General features: G+C 39.6%; 1 protein-coding gene across 3 annotated transcripts; it reads right to left on the bottom strand.

The window, feature by feature from the left end:
• Positions 1-1,471: 1,471 nt before the first annotated feature.
• tpd52 (tumor protein D52) lies at positions 1,472-20,803 on the bottom strand. 3 transcript variants are annotated; one of them, XM_071499558.1, is made up of 7 exons: positions 20,645-20,803; positions 7,825-7,952; positions 6,983-7,131; positions 6,349-6,450; positions 5,275-5,316; positions 3,957-4,005; positions 1,472-3,470 (listed from the first exon to the last, which is right to left on the bottom strand). In XM_071499558.1, exons 1-7 carry the CDS (start codon positions 20,661-20,663, stop codon positions 3,348-3,350), a joined length of 612 nt encoding a protein of 203 aa, XP_071355659.1. In that variant the 5' UTR covers positions 20,664-20,803; the 3' UTR covers positions 1,472-3,347. The 3 variants fall into 3 exon arrangements, with proteins under 3 accessions (XP_071355659.1, XP_071355660.1, XP_071355661.1); XM_071499559.1 differs by lacking the exon at positions 5,275-5,316; XM_071499560.1 differs by lacking the exons at positions 1,472-3,470; positions 3,957-4,005; positions 5,275-5,316 and having other exon boundaries at positions 6,345-6,450.
• Between the last annotated feature and the right edge of the window lie 630 nt (positions 20,804-21,433).

Below are 21,433 nucleotides of genomic sequence, written 5' to 3'. Positions count from 1 at the left end.
CTGCTACTCTGTACTTCACTACATTTCTGAGGTAAATTTTCCTGACATGACAGCCACAGTTACTTTTCAGACTTATATTTTACATAAAAATAGGTCAGTTTATAAAATATAATTCATTGTAAAGTAGCTGGAAGTGCCTTATCTCTACCAGCTGAATGCATCATTAATAATAACCCAACAATCTTATATATAACAATACACTAACTAAACATACCTTTACTTAAACAAGATTTGAACACAAGGCTTTCACTTGTAAAAGAGTATTTTTACATTATAATATTGCAAATTTCACTTATGTAAAAATCTGGATACTTCCTCCATCGCTGTCTCTCTAACCCAGTAATGATTTCCAGAGTGGTGACAGTCTGTTCTTTATTAGAGATTAGCTCATGTAGGAAAACAGGATCAAAGTAAACTTGAGAAGAGCATCGTCTCAGCCCATTAAGGATGTAATTCATTCATTCAAGCTGTGGTTGAAAAGTAAGAAGTCAAAGTAAGAATCTGGCTCATAATCTCAAATACATGAAAAAGCTTCTCAGTTGCAGTAATGGGCTTTTAAGTGATTAATTTCCCTTCTCTATGAACATGACATCATTTTTCTACATTACTTGTTATATTAACAAACCGGACTCCAAGTAACTGACTTTACCCAGCCAGACTCAAACCACATCACTGTAGGGAAATCTGAATTTGAACATCTGCTTTTTCTACCTCTTTAAACAGGCTACAGCTTCTACACTCTTCTATTTCAGTGTGATTTAAGGTGTAAAACGCAACAAACTTGGATCTTAAATCTAATTTTATATGTTCAACAAGTCAAACTAATCTGCTTCATCAGGATCATGTGGGTGTGGTGTGGTCAGATTTGATTGACGGTGGCCTGGCAACATTCAGATTTAAATCGTGATTGGTACACAGAAACACAAGGCATCACCTTTTTGCAGCCCTGCCCACTTCAGAGCAGCAAGAGGAGCAAAGACAACACAACACAAACAGAAATTCCTCACGTTAAATAACCCAGACCCTCACTCCACCACAAACTGGACGTTTAGTTCCTGTTCTAAGTCCAGCCTCTGGAGAGATCTACTAAATATAATAGCCACCAGCTCCTAACTATGAAACAGTTCAGTCTTCATACTGAGAAAAATAGTCATGATGTGCAGCTGGTGTTCTTGGCTGCCCTCTTGTGTTCAAATTAGACAGTGCAGCTGAGGGAGGTTTAGCTTTACCCTCAACCAGTTGCAGTTTTAACCACAGACACATAGTAATATCCCCTTTTTAAAACAACTGAGGGGCAATTTCCATTTAAGACACACACTGAAATGTTAAAAATGTCAAATCCTTCCATATAATGAACTACACTGTGGTATGTTGCAGCTGAGGAAGTCCCCTTGCAGTAAAAAAATAACTGCCATATTTACCCCCTCCCTCAAACACAAAGACAGATAAAGATGGATGACACCGAGTCAGGTTACTTCAGAGGTATTTTTAATGAGTACATTTCTTTAATCCACTATTCAAATTAAGAACCAAACAAATTGTGTTTGTTGTATGTATGACTAATTACAAATATAATCCTCAAGGCTAAGATAAAAGGTTGTAATGAAGTTTCTCAGTGATCTGGGTCACGGCTAGGAAGTGTTACATGAGGACGCGAGATACTGTTTTACTGTTAAAACCCCACTGCTGCAAACACAACACTGATCCACAGTCAGCGTGTGGCGATGTGCATCACTAATGGTTAATAACACTGCTGTTGGGAGAGCAGGTCCACATTCATGTGTATCCAGTTGTCCACCAGCAGGGGAAGACTTGTACCAGGCCGATCATGCCCCAGCGGAGGGGAAGTGTCCCCCGATTGCCCTTCAGGTTTTATTAAACCTCCATCAGTAGCTCTGTGCAAGTGGACATGTGTCTGGTGAGGGTAAATGTTAAGTAGTTTTATAGTTTCTCAGATATAATCATATGAAGCAACTTTAGGTTGTAACGCCAACTCAAGACAATTGTGACTGATGTAGAAAAGGTGTTCGGCCTGTATGTAAGCAGCTGTTCCAGCAAATAATGTATATAATCCTGTGGTTTGTCAAGACCCTATCAAAAGGAGCACATTTTAATCATTTTATTTTTTTCCCCAAAACAATATAAAAGGAGTAAAAAAAAAAAAAGAAAAAACTTGTAGATTATTGTCAAATTTGGTGTAAACTGCTCTCCTGTATTATTATCCTGCATCAATGTACAAAATAACATCCAGTGGAGTATTCTCTTGTCCTTGGGGGAGGCTAGGTGTTAGCTCCCTCACAGAAACAATGGACAAGTGTTTAAATATTGATACTGGCTCTGGAAGAGACACATTTATTTCACTCTCACCTCGGGTCAAGGCTGAACCTTGACTGTGTGTTTGCTCTGCCTCTGTTCTCATGATCTTGACTGTTTTCCTGTTAACTATCTAAGCGTGGAGATTATTTTCTGTCAGGGTCGTAACAAGGGAAAAACTATGCTTTTTATTCTGAAATGTATTTTGAAATGCCAGCTTTGGAGTCTGTTGGTAGCTCAGTAGTAGTTCAGTACTGTGGGTTACAAAACACAAACTGTTGTACTTATATGACACTAAAAGACACATAATCCAAAACACAGTGTTAGACTACTTTATGATTGTGTGGTGTCCTAAAATTAATACAGTTAAGAAAACTGAAGTCTTGTTGGCCCCAAAAAGGTAACCCACAGTAAACCTAGAATAGCCCCAAAACGGTGGCACACAAAACAAGTGCTTATGATAATAAATCCAACATATTATAATAATAAAGGGTCATGCAGAAGCAGTAAGCCAACAATGGCCTTGTTCACACACAGAAAGTAAGTTTGTAAGTGTAAATCTTTCTATATTTGTGCAGCTTTCTACACTCAAACAAACATAATATGTGAAAATGTGTTACTTTGATATAAAGAAAAAAAAATAGGAGAACATTTGGCATCTGAGCTTTTCTGGTTAGACAAAGGCGGAAAATAAGGAGTGCAGGAGGAAAAGGAAAAAGAGAAAAGGAAAGTGACACAGCAGGAAGGATTTCTCCCACAGCGAGCCAGAATGGACTCAGAAATATACAACTGGCATGAGACCACATGCCTGCACCCAACCCAAGCTCTCAGTTTCCACACCAGTTAACTAGTGAGCATACGTGTCAGACAAAAAGACCAGACAATTAGATCACAAAGACGGCTGGGGTAAGTCATTTGTTTCCAATAAAAGGAGACTGGCACGAGGAGTTTAAGGGGTGAGTGTTGATGGCCCAGGGGTTAGGGAGTCAAGTGAGGAGGGGTGGGTGGGGGGGTCAGGGGGGGTTAGGTGGGTCTCATTGCATCGGTGTCTCCTGGGTGGGCGAGCTCTCTGGCTGACTGAGCAAAGACTCGGTGGTTTGGCTGCTGGGGTCCTGGTCGCCTGGGTCACTGGTGGACGCTGCTGGAGTCATCTTGGTCTAAAGGGAAGGAAGGGGAAAACACGAGGACAATAACAGAGTTATCTAAGTTAAAGTTATTAATTGTCAAAAGTCAAAATCAATGGCAAAAAAAAAAAAAAACAAAAAAAAAAAAACTTAAATTCTAAACTCATAAATTTTTCATCAAACAACACACTGATCTTTATAATTGAATTTGTACTTGAATCAATTTAAAGCAAGACTATGTAACTTTTCAAAGAGTAATTAAAACAATCTTCTTACAGAGGAAAAGTTTAATTTATACACAGTTGAACGCAACCTGACTCCATTCAGTACACTGAGGAATCGTTTGTCGTCTGGTATGACCAGTAGCTTCTGGTGGGTAATGTTAGCTAACTTAAGATCCTCTAGATATAACAGTGTAACTATTATTTCTTGATCTTTTAGAAGATTCCTGACATACTCATTAGTGAAACTTAATTAATATACAAGTGTGGTCATTAGCGCTGTTTTTAAATCTTTTACCTTCAAAGTCTCCACTTTCTCCTCAAATGACTTGAAAGTTGGTGCGTTCCTGTGAAAGGCAAGAGAAACAGACATAAAAGAGTATGTGATAAGATCAGAGACGAGCAACACTGATTGAATTTATCCAACATGCTCACACAAAAAGTTAACATGTAGACAACAACTGTCCCCTTCAAAATTCAATTTAAAAGAGGGGGAGGACATCCACTGTAATCACACCTCTAGAGGTCATGTTATCTGACTCTCAGCACAGACAGTGTGGCATTTTCTGAGCTGACCTCATTTTATTATGTTCAACTGAAAAGATGCTAAGAGGTGTTGATTTCATGAAAACAGAATCACAAGAAGGCAGAGAAAACAGTCCGCAGATTTCTTCTAAATATCAGTTTTCAGCATTTTGAAAAGTTAGGTTTGAGTCATGCGACTGCACTTGGAAAAACCCACATTTCAAGAAAACCACAGAGACCTTTTGGTTCCCCAGAAACACAGATGGATGTTCACATTTTGTGATATTTCTGTTGAATAATAGGTCACTGGCTTGCATGAATTTCATGCTTTAAAGCAGTAATCTCAAGTAGAGCTGAAACATCAGCAACTAATTTGCTAATCAATTGTTTATTTTTCAAGTAAAATATACCCAAAATTCAGTGGTTCTAGCCCCTCCTCCCAAAACCCCCTAAAATGTGACATTTGTCTTTGATATCACTGGTTTTTGATCTTTTATAGACCAAACATTTAATTATGTAACAAACTATGTAATGAAGAGAGTTGTTAGTTGAAGCTCTAATCTCACAACCAGACCTCTACCTCATCAAAATCACTAAAATCTAGAGAAATTAAGTTGGAAAAACTGGTAGAAATTAGTGGAGAGACAGTGGTGTGCAGTTATACTTTAAACCAGTAAAGGTCACTGGGCAGAAAACCAACAAGAAGAGCCGTTTCTGAAGGTGGGTGTTTCCAAACTGGATGCTGACCTTTATCTCAATATTTTTGAGAAGATTTTTTGCAAGACCTCTGTAAACTTGACAAACCTAAGGTTTGGCTCTGAGAGATAATTAAAGCTGCAGCTTCACTGGTAGTTGATAAAGTGGCTCCAGGAAGTGGTCGCTTTTTGTGTCCTCAAGCTACACATTCCTACACCTTTTTTATGCGACAAGTGTTATTGTACAACATGAAAATACAGAGCTAAAGCCAAACAACTTTTACTTTTCTACAAGAAACAAACAAACTTTGTGCAGCCTTTGATTATACATATGTAGCTGGGAGGGCACCACTGTGTGCCACTAACATTAACACAAACTAGCTTTGGTCTCCTTACCTCATGACAGGCATACTAGCTGAGTGTTGTATTGAGCGTATGCTATCCGACAGCATTATGGAGAAGAGAGGGGGCATTAGTGGTGGTCTTAGCATAGTAAAGACAGTTTTACACACAAAGAACAAGAGAGAAAGACGGGAACACATTTGCAAGCACAACAAACAGTACACACGCTCGTTTATTCTGCTATATGTTGAAAGAGCAAGTATTCGACCAAGTGTATAAATCCTATAAATCCTGCTTCATCCTATTAAGATCGATTGTGTATTAACACAGTGGGTATGTGCTAATCCTGTATTATGGGGGAATATCTTGTCATCGAACACACACACACGCAACCACAGTACATGTACATACACATAAGCACACACTATCCCTTTGACCCCTGCCCGACCCCACCCCCCAAACCAGCTCTGTGTTGTAGCTCATCCGTGAGGCTGCATTTCTCAGCACACTGTTGCTTTGAGGGGCCTAATAATCTTGTTTGCAGCTCAGTAATCCAGAGAGAAGAAAGATGGAGAAGGGGGAGAAGACAGATTAGGATCTTGGGGGAAGGGGTGGGGGGACTATATCTCAAATGGAACAAGCTGTTGTTGGCTTTAAAGCCTCGTTTGACCAGGAAATATTAACAGTAATGTGTTAATGCATATTATGTGTCTTTGGTACATTGAAGCAGAATTTGAGGACAGAAAAACGATTCAGTAGATATATTGCTGCCAGCATATGTGCATTTTAATTAGGAGCCAAATACAAAGTAATGGCACAGACAGGAATGATGCTGCAGGTTAAAAAAAAACCTTGGGAATATTCTTGGGAAAAAAATGTCATGTCCTTGACATTGTTACATCAGCTTGTTTGTGTTTTTCCCAGACAATGTGATCATGCTACATCTGAGAAACTATGTGGAAAAAGCTATTTTTGAGCATTTTTTAGGAAATAAAGCACTGGTTGCTCCTTAATTGAGCAGCAAAATGAACAATGGATACTTTTCTTTCTCAGAGATCCAGTGCTTCAAAACATGACTTTTAAAGTAGCTGAATAGGCAGGTCCACTGATGTCTCTACTCAGTCTCACCTGACATCCTCAAGCTTCCGGCTGATGGCTGAACCCACGTTGGAGAAAGCTGCCGTGGCCTTCAGACCCGCCTGAGAGAGTGTTTCAGATGTCCTCCTATAGCTGAAAGAGAGAAGGGGAGGAGGAGAGAGTGAGGGAGGAGTAATGGGCAGGAAAAAGAGAGGATATGAAAGTGATGAAAAGAGACTGAGAGATCAAAGACTGGAGACAGACATCAGGGTCAGAACTAAACTTTTGTGTCTTTTTCATTTTAAAGTCTGAAAGCATCAGAATGCAGCTCATTTCCTGTAATATAAAAGTAGTAAGAGTTCCACCCAGGCCACAGACAGCCTGTCAGGAACACTGACATCTTTTTACTCGCTGTTCAGATGTGAAAGTGCCTTCTCCTCAACGCTGCTGACAGTTAACCACGTTTTCAGGGCATTCACACAGAAAAAAAATCTAATTATCAAACAAGCAAAGAGCCATGATGCACATGCACTGTAGGTGGATATGAAATCTGTTTGTCACAATGTTTCTATAAAGTGTGTAATTAGCTTAAATCAATTGACAAAAGCTCGACAGGGAAGGGATCTTATGTAATGAGTGAAATATTGTGCGCTCTCCGCTCAAACTGTGGTGGGTCATTACTTACGCAGTGGAGGTGGTGACCTCCTGCCAGGTTTTAGTGATGTTCTGTTTCAGCTCATTGAGAGGTGTGATGCCCAGCTTCCTCTTAATGTCCGCCAACTGCTTCTCCTTGGCTGCCAGCACCTGGGATAGAGTCCGGATCTCATCCTCTACCTGGACACACACAAATACACACACATAAATCTGGTGATATTCTGTATTTCTTTTCAATCCCATACACACTGTCCAGCTGCCATAAACACTACCTAGCTCACAAAATCTCCACATCTCACCAAACAACACAGTTTTGCCCTGTCTGAGTAGTGTTGGCTAAAAAACAACCAAAAAGTGCTCAGCTGTTTTATCTGTTAAATGAATTATCCTTTTTCAAAGTTAAACTCAATATTCATTACCTGCTTTAACCCGGTGGGCTTGGGGCTGGATGCCATAGACATACATTACTAAAGCACAGCCTAATACTTTGTAGATTTGAGAGAGAATATACAATAATCTGTCTTTCTTATCCTTCAACAAATCACAATCAAGAAGACGCTTAATCTTAGTATTCTGACTTCTGAAACAAGCTAAATGGTTGGATCAGATATGGGAGGCCACAACATGTAGAAGGCACAACTGTATGTCAGCTTGGCCTTGTTTGAATTGACAAGTCCCCGAAGGTCTGGCAGAAAAACTGCAATCAAAGTGATGTATACATACTGCATACATACTGTGGTATTAATTTGAACCCTTCTCCGCTATATGCAAGGACAGCTCTGACAGCTCTGACTCTAAGTGAGACCAGTCAGGACCAACAACTGATCTTGACTCTTTGAACCATGGCCTCTTTAATCCCTGATCCCTCCTGACCTTGACTAACTCTTCCTGCAGCTCCTGCCGCTCCTCCTCTGTCATGGTGGGTGGGGGGGAAGAGGGACTGACAGACGTCATTGCATCTTCTCCCATCTCTGGGACTGAGTCCGGATGCTCCTGGAAACCTGGGAAGCAAAATGAGAAGATATCAGATTCATCCATGCTTCTAACTTGGCATGTCTGAAGTGATGTTTTTTCTTTAGAGACATGTTCACAAGTAGGTGCCCATGTTTGCTGTGTGACAGCGAACGGGCAGCATAAGAGGGGAGGCTGATGTTGGTCGTCAAACTCAATCTGTCATGCTACTCCTCTGGAGGATGAGGATGAATGGAAGCTGGTAGAAGCTGAATATGTTAAATGTATTGGAAAGTAGGACTAGAAAAATTAAGGATGCTAACAATGTTGTTTGAAGGTTATCATGATCCAAAAAACAAACTTTCATTTTTAATGTACAGCTGCACAGAACACCTTCTCTCTCTCACACACACAGTCATACTTTCACTCCACACACATTTACAGTATACACTGTATACACTTGTCTTTGATGTTGCCGTCCCTGTGAGAGCTGTGCCCAGTAGGAGCAGCAGTGCATCAATAATACAAAGAACTTTCTAGATGGAGACATCCTGGGCTCAGACAGCATGAAACACAAGAGCAGAGGGGTTGTTAGGATCTGTCCGTCAAAAGGACAACAATGGGTGTGGATGTTTTGAGCTGGAATCAGGAGCACCCAGCTGTCTCTGAGGTAATCTTTCTTTATATCTCGTCTTTCCCTCTATTTCAAGGATTCAGAGTAAAAGTCAAAATATAGAAACAAAGACAAAAATAGGTAAGTACTTCAAAAAAAAGGAAAAAGAGAAAGCCCAAGAGCTGAATGAAATAATAGAAGGGGAGGGAGACAAAAAAGGAACTGGTGGGGAATACATTTCTGGCTATACTGTGCTTTTATCTGAGCAAGAAGGGAGACAGGACTATGATGTGAATTGAGAAGGGAGACAAAAAAGACCTGAGTAGAGTTCATTAAAACATAGGTCTTTTAAAGGCCTTTTAAATGCTGGTATGACAGTAATAACAAAAACAAAAAAACTGTGGCTCTGAAGTTTCTACCCTATGCAGTGAATGTCCAAAAAACATGCATTGGGTTTAATTGTTGACAGTACAGAACCACAGCTTGACAGATTCCTCCTGGTGGCATCTCTGCCAACACAGTTTCTTCCTTTTCACATGAATCCATATTTCCACCAGATTGTTCAACACTAACTCAACACCAGGTTGAGAAGAGGTGCTTCACTGCCATCTCTGGTTTCAAGTCATTTGCACCTGTAACCACACCCAGCAGTGATGTCACGGCGTACTGACACACCCTGTGGTACACTTCCACATCACTGCAGCAAAATTATGAGTTAAACCTCTGGAGGTCAGCAGAAGCTAAAATTTTAGTGTTCTTTAGAGATTCTTACTGCATTTCACTCGTATAACTTACTGTATGTAGTTCATTTTTTCATGTTGGGGTTGTTTTAACAAAATTTGATCAAAAGAAATCCCACTTAAACTCTATTTTGAAATACTACTCAATCATTTCAATGATCTGTAATTGCTGAACATAATATTTCACTCAACAAACTCCATATCATCTCCTCCCACCTCATTCCACACACTTGGCACCTATCCTCTCTTCCATGTCAAACCCCAGTACTCCCACTACTTTAAAAATATTTTAGCAGAGACAGATGGACATTTGGTGAGGGCAGAGATATTAAAATCACAAGAACATAGCGATATACACTCCCACGAAGACTACACTGGAATTTCCGCACAACTGTCTGGAGAGCTGCTGATGGTGAAGTAATGTTTCTCAGCCGTCCAATCACATAGCGTTATCATAAGCTGCGAGCTGGACTGTGCTTATATTCATTATTACATTTAATTAATGCCATGTGAATAGAAAAGGCTGATTGGATACATATCAAGGGCAAATATTTATGTGGTGGTGGTAAACCTGTGATAAACAATTTGACAGAGGAAATAGAGGCGGGCATTACAGTAAATAGGTGAGACGAAATACAGAGGAAATTCTCTTTTCAGACCTCAGCCATGAAACCACCCCCACTGTTAAAGTGTTACACTTCATCTGCCCTCAAGCACTTTTCGCCTCATCTATCTCTCTGTCTTGTCTTACATTTGCCCTCTCTGCCAATTACTGGTGACACAGCAGTGCCCCACACACACACACACACACACACACACACACACACACACACACACACACACACACACACACACACACACACACACACACACACACACACACACACACACACACACACACACACACACACACACACACACACACACCTGCCTATAGAGAGAGAATTGTGCAATGACCACTTCCCCTTATAATTGCTGTGCCTCAGTCAAAGGTCTTATCTCCCTCCATATGCAATAGAAGTATACATTCTTTTGTTTTGATGCTATGCTGCTCAGGGACTTAGTTTCTGTCTGCCTTTCCAAATACAGCTTTTTAAATACAGTCAAAGTCCAACACAACCTTGGGGTGAGAAGAACAGGTTCTATAGGCTGGTACCTTGTGTGAGTATCTGCTGGGTAAAATTATGTATTAACATAGCTCCAGGCAGTGATGTGAGCTCTATATGTCTGAGTGTATGCCCCGGAACTGCATTTCCATTACTACGTGCTGAGAACAAGAGAGAAAAAAAACAAAGGGAGCGAGAGAAAGAGAGAAGTTTGGCTTGCTGCACCAAACTGAATATCCACCCACATTACTGCCCTACCCCTCTGATTGAGCTCATTTCCTCTTAACATGTTCTGCCCCATGACAACTTAGGCCTCTGTAGTTTTCAAATCTATAACAACTAATTAGAAAAGCGAGGTTTAAATCTGAAGCATGCCTGAAAAGAACAGCATTTTAACACATCCACCAAACTGTCACCACATAATTATTTGTTTTTTGCGACAAAAGAAACATCCTGCTTAAACACTAAACTAAGGTAGCCTAATCATTTGGTAACTGCATTGTAGTTACTACTTTGTTATTGACAAAGCCCATTTTGTTATCTATAAGCAGCAGAAAGAAATATGGAGTTGATAGATTACTTTCTTTAGTCTGGAAGCTGATATAACTTGTGTGAGTATAATATAATCACATTACAATTAAAACAAAACATGACTGAAATAGTGAACACCAAATAACAAAACTTGTTATACATGTTATCCAAAATATAGACATATCCATAATCTCCTACACTGAACCTCCACACATCATAACAAAAAAAGTAAATCTTTTACAGTTTCTGATGCAGCTTTGCAAAAAGACACTTCAAAGACTACAAAGCACTCTGCAAAAACAGAGTCACACTAGAATTGTTATGAAGACATTTCTGGCTCTCTTCAATCCAAATAATGATATTAAGTTGCTTCTGATTTTATTAGGTTTTAGGTTTTATTATTGGATCAAACTTTGTTTCTGAGACAAAAGAGCAAGAGCAGAGACAGTCTGAAGGAGAAACTCCACCATGGTCTAACATTTGATCCTGAGATACTGTTTGGTATAATCTATATAATCTTATTCAAGAGATCAGAATGTGACAGAAATATGAAGGTAGCTGAAATGGATGTGAAGAATTTCAATGAAATTACAAAGCGGATATTATGTGATAAATAATTTTTGAGAATGCACAAACAACATAGTGCAGACCAGTACGAGATTCAGTGCAAATCTATAAACATGTCACACAACTGTTCTCCAGTTCACCAAGCTTTATGCACAAAATGTTTCTGCCTATCTTGTCATTCATAAATATTAGGATATTGAAGACATCCAAGTATACCATGTTTTAAAAACTGACTTAGAACCACCCTGATGAAGGCAAGACAGGCAAAAACATTTGGTGAGTAAAGCAATAACGCAATGAAATGACCATAACCATCGCAAAATAAATTGAATCTCATTTATAGGTAAAATCATTTTCTAAATAAACAAAATAGACTAGAAGTCTGGACTCTAAATGAAAGTAAACTGAAAATTGGCAAAAGCTGCTCACACACACACCACCACCAATTATCACTTGTGCCCTCCCCCTTCCAGTTCGTGTTCCCCCAAATTCTTCCCGTCCAATGAACCAAACCCATGTTTTGTCTCTCTCTCCAGCGCACGCATGTGTGCACGCACACACACACACACACACACACACACACACACACACACACACACACACACACAGAGAAACACAAACACAGCCCTCACAATCCCCACCCAGCTTCTCCCTTTCCTCCTTGTGATACCTCTGGTTTTGACAGCTGGCGAGCTGGGCGGCGTGTCACTATAGGCCGGGGAGAGGTAGAGGTAGCTGGTGTTGACTCCTTGTTCAAAATCAAATGGAGAGTGGTATTCCTCCAGAGGCTCCATGTTTGCAGCTTGTGGTGTGCTGCTGGTCAGAGCGACTACCACCTACCTCCCTGCCACCACCACTACCTAAGTAAAACCAGCCAAGTGCTGATTGCCTGCATGTGATCCAGGCGCGTGCTGGCCGTCTGTGTCTCCTTGTTTACAGCGTCCTGGACTCTTGTGTGACAGGGAGACGCACACACAATATCCAAGAGTGTGTATGTACGAGGGAGGATGTTTCGTTATTGGCTTTCAGGTGGTCAAAAGGTCGGAGTGCGTCAGTTTTCGGTTTTCCATTTCTGCAGCAGGCCAAGGCGCTGTAAACCCGCGGCTCCTTTCTTGCTGTTAATAAGTTACCTGTCCCTTCAAGCAGCTGTTGCAGCAGGCGCACACACACTGTGGCTACATACACACTCCTCTCCACTGCAATTGTTTGAAATTATCTTTCAAACCTCCATTTGCATAATCAGTGCCGTTGTCACATGCTAGCCACTGTTAGCAGAGCTAGTGCAGCAGTGATACTGCGTGACACTCCAGTTTCAATACTCTCAGGTCTCTCTGTCAATTCCCTCCCTTCCTTCCCTCCCTCACTCATGTTCTCTCATCAAGCCTGTCATCCAAGTAGGAAATAAAAGAGGTCCCATTTGTGTGGGCTGGTCACGTGGTGTGTGTGTGTGTGTGTGTGTGAGGGGGGGGGCATTAGAGGGAAAGCATAATCTGCAGTGTCCCAGATTACAGCAAAGCGCTAATCCAGGAAGGCCTGTCCATCTTGGAGCAGCAGTAGTGCTAGCCAGCTAGAATAGAGGGGAAAGGTGCCAGAGGCTACACTCAGTCTTGTGCACTTGAGCGAAAGTGCTCTATGTGGCAAACAGAATACATTACAGTACAGTAATACAGTAGTAGCATGATAGCAGTAGCAAATCTCTCTTAAATTCAGAGCCCGTCCTGTCTGCCTGTCTGTCTTTCTTTTGCTGAACATCTCTCTCCCTTTTCTGGCTGCACTATGCCTGGATATCTTCACCTTTCTGCACTAGAATTATTCTTTCGAACTGACTGTAAAGAGATGAAATTTGTGATAGGTATGAACGTCTAAAAAATATTACCTCTATGGTAATCCTCAAAGCATTTACCATTACCTGGCAATACACAATACACAAAATGTATTTTCCTGCCTTAATAAAATGTCTCAAACTTACTGCAGATCTTACACAGAGAGCCCTACACCTTGATTAAAGAATAGAAAAAATAAAATATAATATATATATATAATATATAAAATAGAACAGAATTAAAAGGCCTAGGAATAATAATAATATAATAAAAGGCCTTGAATAAATATGTCTGGGAAAGCTTTCCTTGCTCCACAATACACCATAACTCCTCATCGTCACACATGTTGACCAAGGTGATTAGAAAGATAAATTATACCAATTTGAGATGATAAATCATAATGTAATTTGCTTGTTTACTTGCTTCACCTACCCTTTAACCCTTAGGGAAAAAAAATGACTGTAATAATGCGTTCAATATCAGAATCTAAGAGCGCTGGAGGCTGGGTCGAGGGCAGTTTGACAAACACACTTGTCTGTAGCTAGTCACCCGTCAAAGATCCAAGGATTATTCACAATGCACATGCGCAAATGTCCAACAACTGCTGCTCCCCCCTCTGCTTGACAAGCCTCAGTCTTTGTCAATGGGACACAGCCCCGCTCACAAAAATGACAGAAACAGTAGATACCATTAATAATTGACAATTTTTAGTTCGTTTTAAAAAGGTCAAGCACTTTTTTCCTTGCTCGTCCTGATGGCACACCACTGGTTTAATGTCACAGACTAAGAAAAGGAACAAATATTGCTTTTCAACTAATCGTTTTACCTCTATTTGATACATGCTAGTTTTGACATCATTATCACTTAGTCACAAGCATACAGATACTCAGGTGTAAGCTTTAGAAAGGTACATCCTTGATCTATATGAAATGCAGTATGCATTTTTTTCACTTCTTTGTTTAAAGGAGAGAGATGAGGCAGGAATTCAAACTGTACAAAGTAAGAGAACGAATATAAGAATAGTTCCTGACAGTTTTCATTCAAAGGCAACTATAACGTGCAAATAGATAGCAGCATGTCAATGTGTGCAAGCACCTGCTGATACCCTCAGAGCTGAAGTGAAATGAGAAAAACAGCCTGGTGACATTCCAGCAGTAATTTATGACTACATGCCCTCAAAGGGAGGAGATCAAAAAAGAGAAATCAGGTAATTGGGATAATTATATGTTAACTATAACTAGTAAGAAGAACCACTGTAATTCAGATGTTCAATTGTCCTAAGATTATGTGACACCTTAAGCACACTAAAAGCAGCTAATCCTCAGAAATATTGATTCAAATGTCAAAATAAAAACAAATGAGTACATCACTACACATTATTAAAAAAATGTCCACAACTAATAAATTAATTTCAAAACCAATGCCGATGGACCATGTTCTGTACACTGAGTTCAGGCCTCCTCAGACAACATTCCTCTATTGTTTGGAGACAGATGAGCATGTTTATGTGATCTTCTCTAGGAAATACCTAGCACTAAGAGAGGCAGATAGCACACTGTCCTCTAAGTATTGAAGCACTGCAGGATAAATTCCAAGTGAAGAGAATTGAGACTTCAACTTTCTACTAAAGCTGTGTGTTCTCTGAAATATATGAAAAGTTACTCATTTTTATACACAGATTGATAAAAATAACAATGTTCTGCAGAACTGCAATTTAACTGCACATCCACACACGATTCATTACCTCTAAAGCTACAGTATTAAGCAGCATTTTAGTGATATGAAAATATCATTGCTGTTGCTGTAAAAGCACGCACAACTTTTAAATTCCTATTCTTCTGAACAGTTAAATGGTCTATTGATGTCCGCACTAACTGGACCAGAAAGAAATACACATATTCATCTGGCATTCTCCAATATTTCAGTGAGTCATTCAAGTAGGATTCGTGACTAAGCAATTGCTCTGCAGTTTTAATGTATATCACAAAATGGCCCAAAATGACTATTTAAAAAAATATACAGTGCAACATCAGCAATATTAAAATAGTAGTGACAGACAGACAGACAAATGATGAATATGAATCCAATGCCAAGCCCTACTGTGTGTGTGAAAGCCCCGTACAATGAAAGTTAGAGGCTCTAGGTCATGCAAGGCTAATTAATGTAACTGTACTGTGCCCTGATCTGTTTCAGTCAGCAAGGTCATCCCAGGAAGTGACATGTATACAGTCACTCACTGCAAACTATCAAGTGCCATCATACATGCATGCACTAAAATAGGCCTACATCCAGGACAACAAAACCTGACCAGCTTCTCTTCCCTCTCACGCCTAAGATTTTTGGTGTGTAATATTATTGCTACTGGGAGTCTACCACATGGACATAAAGATACAAGCACAAATGCAGCACACCTATACTTCACTGTAAAAGGCTAAAATTGTTTTTCTTTCTGAGACTAATCTGAGATGAAATTCAATGATGAGATAAATTAAATGCATGTTTTTCAAATGTTAGTTATTAGTTAGACTGGACAGGGCTCAACATCAATTCAACTCTGCTGTACTTTGTAAACTAGTCTCTTTTAAACACCACTACACTGCCGTTAAGAAGACCCCTCATTATGCTGGCATTGATTATACTGAACCAAACAAAACCAGCATAATCCCACCCCAGCGTGTGATTTCAGATAGCATGCCAGCGTTCTGAAATCAGAGGGGTGACGTGTAACACAACAGTATCAGCATCTGTCCCGCTCTCTCTTTTTTACAGACATTGCTGCCCCCATCTCTGTGTTGTACAGTTTATACACAATGGTGTGGTGGAATAAATGCATAACATTCCTGCCCCGAACAGGCAGTGTAAAAAGAGGCTAGAGACACTGGTGCTTACAGCGGATAAATTATTAAATGTTAGATAATATATTCATAAAGATTCCTTAAAAGTCACAATTTGCTTTGAAAATAATCTCAGACCAAAACTCCAATTTCAGCGTGCTCTTGGATTGGATTGTTTGATAAATTTGATTTATAAACCAAAACAGATAAGAACACAAAAGCCAACCCTTGGCTCCTGTCCACTCAGACGGTAACCAGGACAAACAGCCGTTTTCAAGTGGTTAATGAAGCACAGCATGAGATCAATTACCTTTCTATTCATGGCGTACCCTGTCACATGATTAGCCTAAAACAAGAGTCATGAGACATGGATGACTGTGGATGCAACGGGCGTGCCCTCACAGTTACCATGAGATGTGCATCATGGGAAAACTGTAAGGCGAAGGGCAAAGAGTGGCTTCACCGCAGAGGGAAAAAAAAAAAAAAAACTGTGTTATGTCCTCATCTCACTTCTACATCTTAACAACCTCAGTCATCTCTCAAGTGTGTTTCCTACTGATTTAAGCTCTCTGTATGGCAGGCATCAAGATAAAGAGCTTATTAAAGGAATAGTTTGACATTTTGGGAAACACCCAAATTGGATAACTGTCCAATTATTGGATTGATTGCCAAGAGCTAAACAAGAAAATTAATACCACTCTCATGTCTGTATGGTGGTACGGTATGAAACTACTACCAACAGCTGGTTAGCTTAGCTTAAGGATGAAGACTTTAAACAAAAATTTGGCATCTGCAGAGTCACCCCAAATATAAGGACTGTTGAAGAAGAAGCCTGTTTCCTCAGTGATAAAAGTTTCCCCTGATACTATGTGCAAAGTCCCTCAACTGTCACATCATGGTTAAGTATGAATATATATACAGTGGGACCTATCTTGTTTCAATCACATCTCAGCTATGCTCATGTTGCCTAGATTTAAGATTTGGACAGCCTTCTGTCAAAATATTTCTATTAAAAAATAACTGAGTTGAGGGAGAAATACCAGACATTTCATGAAAAGAGAAGCACTGTTAAACTAGCTGCAGTTTCTCTGGAGTCAGTACTTAGGTTTACAGCAGTGTACGACAAAGCACTGTAGGTCTCACTTATCAACACCTGGTGCATCTCCGAAAAAAAGTATGTGAATTACTGATCAAATGCTGGAAGTGATGTAGAACTGACTTCTACCCTCACTATGTTCCATTTGACAGTAAGGCCCAACGTTTCTCTCTACAGTGTCATGTTGGAAGATACTCTCTGAGGCCAGGGCTACCAGACAAGTGAGAGCTCAGCTTGGCCAGATCTCACAGGTGAATGAAAAAATTCTCCATGAAGAAGCACCAACAGTGAGTGATTAAATTGCCATTATATTATTTAAGTTTCTATATACTCAAAGGTTTTGCCACAAAGACTATGAAAGACTGTATTTTAGACTGTATTTTCAAACATTTTACACAAACATAACATGTACCATTGTAATCTATATCTTAATGCTGTGCTGTGACCCTAGTAAAATGAGCACAGTGCAAAATCGTTACTTTCATTTACCATCTCTTATTCTGTCTTTTTCTCGTATCAACATAAGTCACAGGCCTAATCTCTAAGTGAAACATTAGTTTACTCTCACTCAGTTTCTGTCAGAGTTTTATTTTGTTCTAACTTGAAGCAGTCAGCTGTACATACATGGTTGGGGATGTTGAAAGCATGCTGCTGAAAGCATCTAGTTGTGCCTCATTGAAATCTAATAAGGCAAAAATGTTGGCCAGTGCCCATGATCAATCTCATTAGACAACCAAGTTGAAAAACAAGATGGACTGGTAAGCCTGACTGTCACATTTTTGAACATCTGATTTGAGCCATATTCATAAGACTCTATAAAGAAAGCAGAAAGTACCAGAGACAGGCAACATCCAAACAGTTAAAAGTTACAGATCAGGAATGACTTTTTTGTCAAGCTATAGCCCACTTTGTGTAACTTTGTGGTGTGAGATATTCTGGAGTATTTCAGGGAAATTTTAAGGAAAAAACACTCATGAACCTATGTTACTGGCAACTGGTCTAGAAGTTATTCCAGACCAGTAGGTTATTTCCAGACATTTCAACTATAAGTAAATGACTGAACATTCTGTCTACTCCATACACAAATACACAAACAGTACAAATACACTCATAACCAGTATACAAATATTCAAATACCACAAATTCTAATAAATCAGTTAAATTTGTCAATATATCACATGGCCAAACTATGTGCTAGTCCACCTACAGTGCCAGACACTGTACTAAAAAGTGAGGACCACTAAAACAAAGAAATTCCCACTCAAGCAAGAATGGACCCATATGATCTAAAATCACTATTGGAAACTCCATTCAACTGCAGGGGGAATCAAGCACAAAGAAAGAGCTGTTTGTTATCAAAACGGTCATCTAAACACACACAATCAGAATAGAGCAGACTCCACTACCCTGACAGCTCCTTTGAGAAGCACCAGTCACAACACTCAACGTGCACACTGACCTCCCTCCTGCTAAAACCCGTTAAGTGAGCTCCTCTTCATCCTTTTATTTCTAATGTTTCATCTGAAATATTGACAAAAGATTGTGGAGAAACACCAAACACATAGTGGAATAGTAATTAAACCAAAAAATATTTTAAAAGGGAAGATGTTCAATGATATGCTTCAAAGTGCCTTTCAGTTTCAAATACTGGTGAGTGTGAAGGCTGATACCCAACAGCTGACAGTGACAAGGAAAAAACTGAGAAGAATGCAGGTACTGATGGTGGCAGGGTACAGCTACCGTAGATACCTGCATAAAAGTGTGACTTGTAATAAAGAACTTCACTATCTGTTGTCATGACAATGAAAAGAGAACTCATCAGTTCCTATGATGATATTTAAATGGATACAATAACTGGGAGGGATGAAAATTAACTTCTGTTGACAGAGGTAAACTAACCCACCTATTTGCCCTGCAGTACAGGACAGAATAGTGAAGCTAGAGTTTGCTTTTTGTCTTACATTTTTATTTGTATTGTACATAACAATCAATACACAATTTTACTGTGTCGCTTGATGCAGCAACAACTGAGATGGTGGCTACCGTAAACCACAAAGGAAGCAAAAGAAGTATTGTGATTTTGATGAATACCAGAACAGCAGCACTACTAAACAGTATGTAGTGGTGTAATGTGGTATGGGAAACCTTAAAAGCATATAGAAAGCACAGGAAACCTGCCCTTCCAAAGAGGAACCATGGTCACAAGACAAGTTGCCCCTCATGAACAGTGACTAAGAAATAATTTTCTTAAGAATACTATCAGTATGAAATACCTCTCAACCAAATGTAACAAAACCAAACATTGTGAGCTCCATAAACTTAACATTTACTGCAGGGCAACTGTATTGCAAAGTATTTAGTTATCAACCAGTAACAAGTTATATGTTTTGACCCTGTGTCAATATAGAAAGCATTATTATTATTCAGAAATTATATTTCTGAAACCAGGAGGATGACCATGCAAATGTCCAGTTTTCTCTTAATGCAGCAAAAACACATGCACTTCCCTGCGAAGCAGCTGTCGCAATAGGCAAGCACAGAAACCTGGGTGAGGACAAGAGAGGTGTAGAGGAATGAGAGAGCAGATGGCTGCCTAGCAGGAATGGAAATGTCCAGGTAGGTGCAGAGAGAGGACAGGAGGCAAGAATGGCTGGTAGAACACATTTACAGCCTTTTGTGTGGCTCATACACTTGCATCCTCTTCATTTGTATATTATATTAAAATACCTGGCAGTCCCACACGTGTGTTTAGGCCTGTTTGACCTCACTCACAAACCTCCAACATAGACTGATACAGAATAGGAGTGTACTCTGAAAACTTGTGCTCTCATTTTTCTGTTCAAACAAGGCCAGAAATCTAGACAGTGTGACCTGACTAGAATAGGTGTAGTAGTGGGGACATTTAGAAAACATGTAGTAAACTGTCAAATGCCTATAACCTATTTGTACAGGTTAGTTTGTCAGTTAGATTACATTTTCACCAAATCTAAGAACAATCCCAATACCTACTCATCAAAAAGTGTCTATTTTATTGCCAATCCCCACGCCACACGTACCTTTCAGTGCCTGTCAAACTTTTAGCCTTTTTAAATGTACTTAATCAGAAATGACAACTTCCTCGTTTATGTTTTACTGAAGTAGCATTTGAACACATGCTGTGCAATATTCAACTTCCGTGTTATTTTTGGTAAATGTTTTTAGCACTGTATTAATGTATATCAAAGATAATTTTCTTCCAAAAACCTCGTTGCTATCTCTATCACAAAAATGCACTTTATTCGAGTTTAAAAAGTAGCATATGTTCGGAACACACAAACTTCAGTCACTGCGCAAAGTTAGCCAGTTTGCTAACTTTCACGTCACGCAAAAGCAGTTTGAAAACATTATCGCTTACAACGCCGGCACAATTAAACATTTCAGCGAGTCAGTTACCTTTCTCTTCATCCTCCATTGTACAGCCGAGCGTTGTTTCTGGTAGTTTTACGTCCAGGGTCTGCAGGTTGCTCACTTGGCTGCTGCAGACCTTCCTGTTCTCTCCCTCATGTTGCCAGGCAGCTCGCCGTGCGGGGTGGGGTCCGCCGTGACGTCATCACGCAGCAGTGTAAACAGAGGCGAGCACGTGGATCGGGTTTGAAAGCGTCAACAAGGCGCAGCTGCATGGCAACGACACGTCGCTATTATGTTTCTTTAAAAAATAAAATAATAATAACTGTATAACTCAAGCTGTTTTACACAGCTAAGATGTACTTGAATAAATTCATTCCGAAAAGATAGTGGTATCAACTTTACATCCTGTTGTAGCACCCCATGAGACCGAGCCACTGCCTGTCTGTGAGATTTTTTTTTTTTTTGGGTATAGCCTCTGTGTTTTTATTAGCCATAATTATTAGCATTTTCTTTTGTTGTTTGTTTGTTTTTGAAGAATGCACTGTTAAGCATCCTACGTGATGACACAAAATTTAATTCTCAACTGTATTAGTCTATTAATTCATATTCATAATTCATTGACCCTTTGCACTTTTCTAAAAATGGCTGATGGCTTTTTTCACAATTTTTATTTCAATAATATAGTCCCAAACCTTATGTACTACCTGTAATCTGTTTATGGTAATTTTGTGAAACAAGAAAATTATTTTTGTTTATTTCAATATGTCTTTATGTCAATAAAGAAGGGGGGGGGGGGGGGGGGGACACAAACCTAAACATGGATAGGGCTATCTG

This window comes from Trachinotus anak, unplaced genomic scaffold (assembly GCF_046630095.1).
Source record: "Trachinotus anak isolate AG129_WGS33_773 ecotype Australia unplaced genomic scaffold, CSIRO_AGI_Tana_v1 ptg000016l, whole genome shotgun sequence".
Taxonomy (NCBI): domain Eukaryota; kingdom Metazoa; phylum Chordata; class Actinopteri; order Carangiformes; family Carangidae; genus Trachinotus; species Trachinotus anak.
This window is presented reverse-complemented; position numbering and strand designations above follow the sequence as displayed.

Excerpts from the sequence above, each read along its gene's own strand:
- tpd52 (XM_071499558.1), bottom strand. Across the intron at positions 7,132-7,824 it reads TGCAGGAAGAGTTAGTCAAG|GTAGAGGATGAGATCCGGAC; the intron begins GTCAGGAGGGAT and ends GTGTGTGTCCAG. Across the intron at positions 4,006-5,274 it reads GCTAGTATGCCTGTCATGAG|GAACGCACCAACTTTCAAGT; the intron begins GTAAGGAGACCA and ends TGCCTTTCACAG.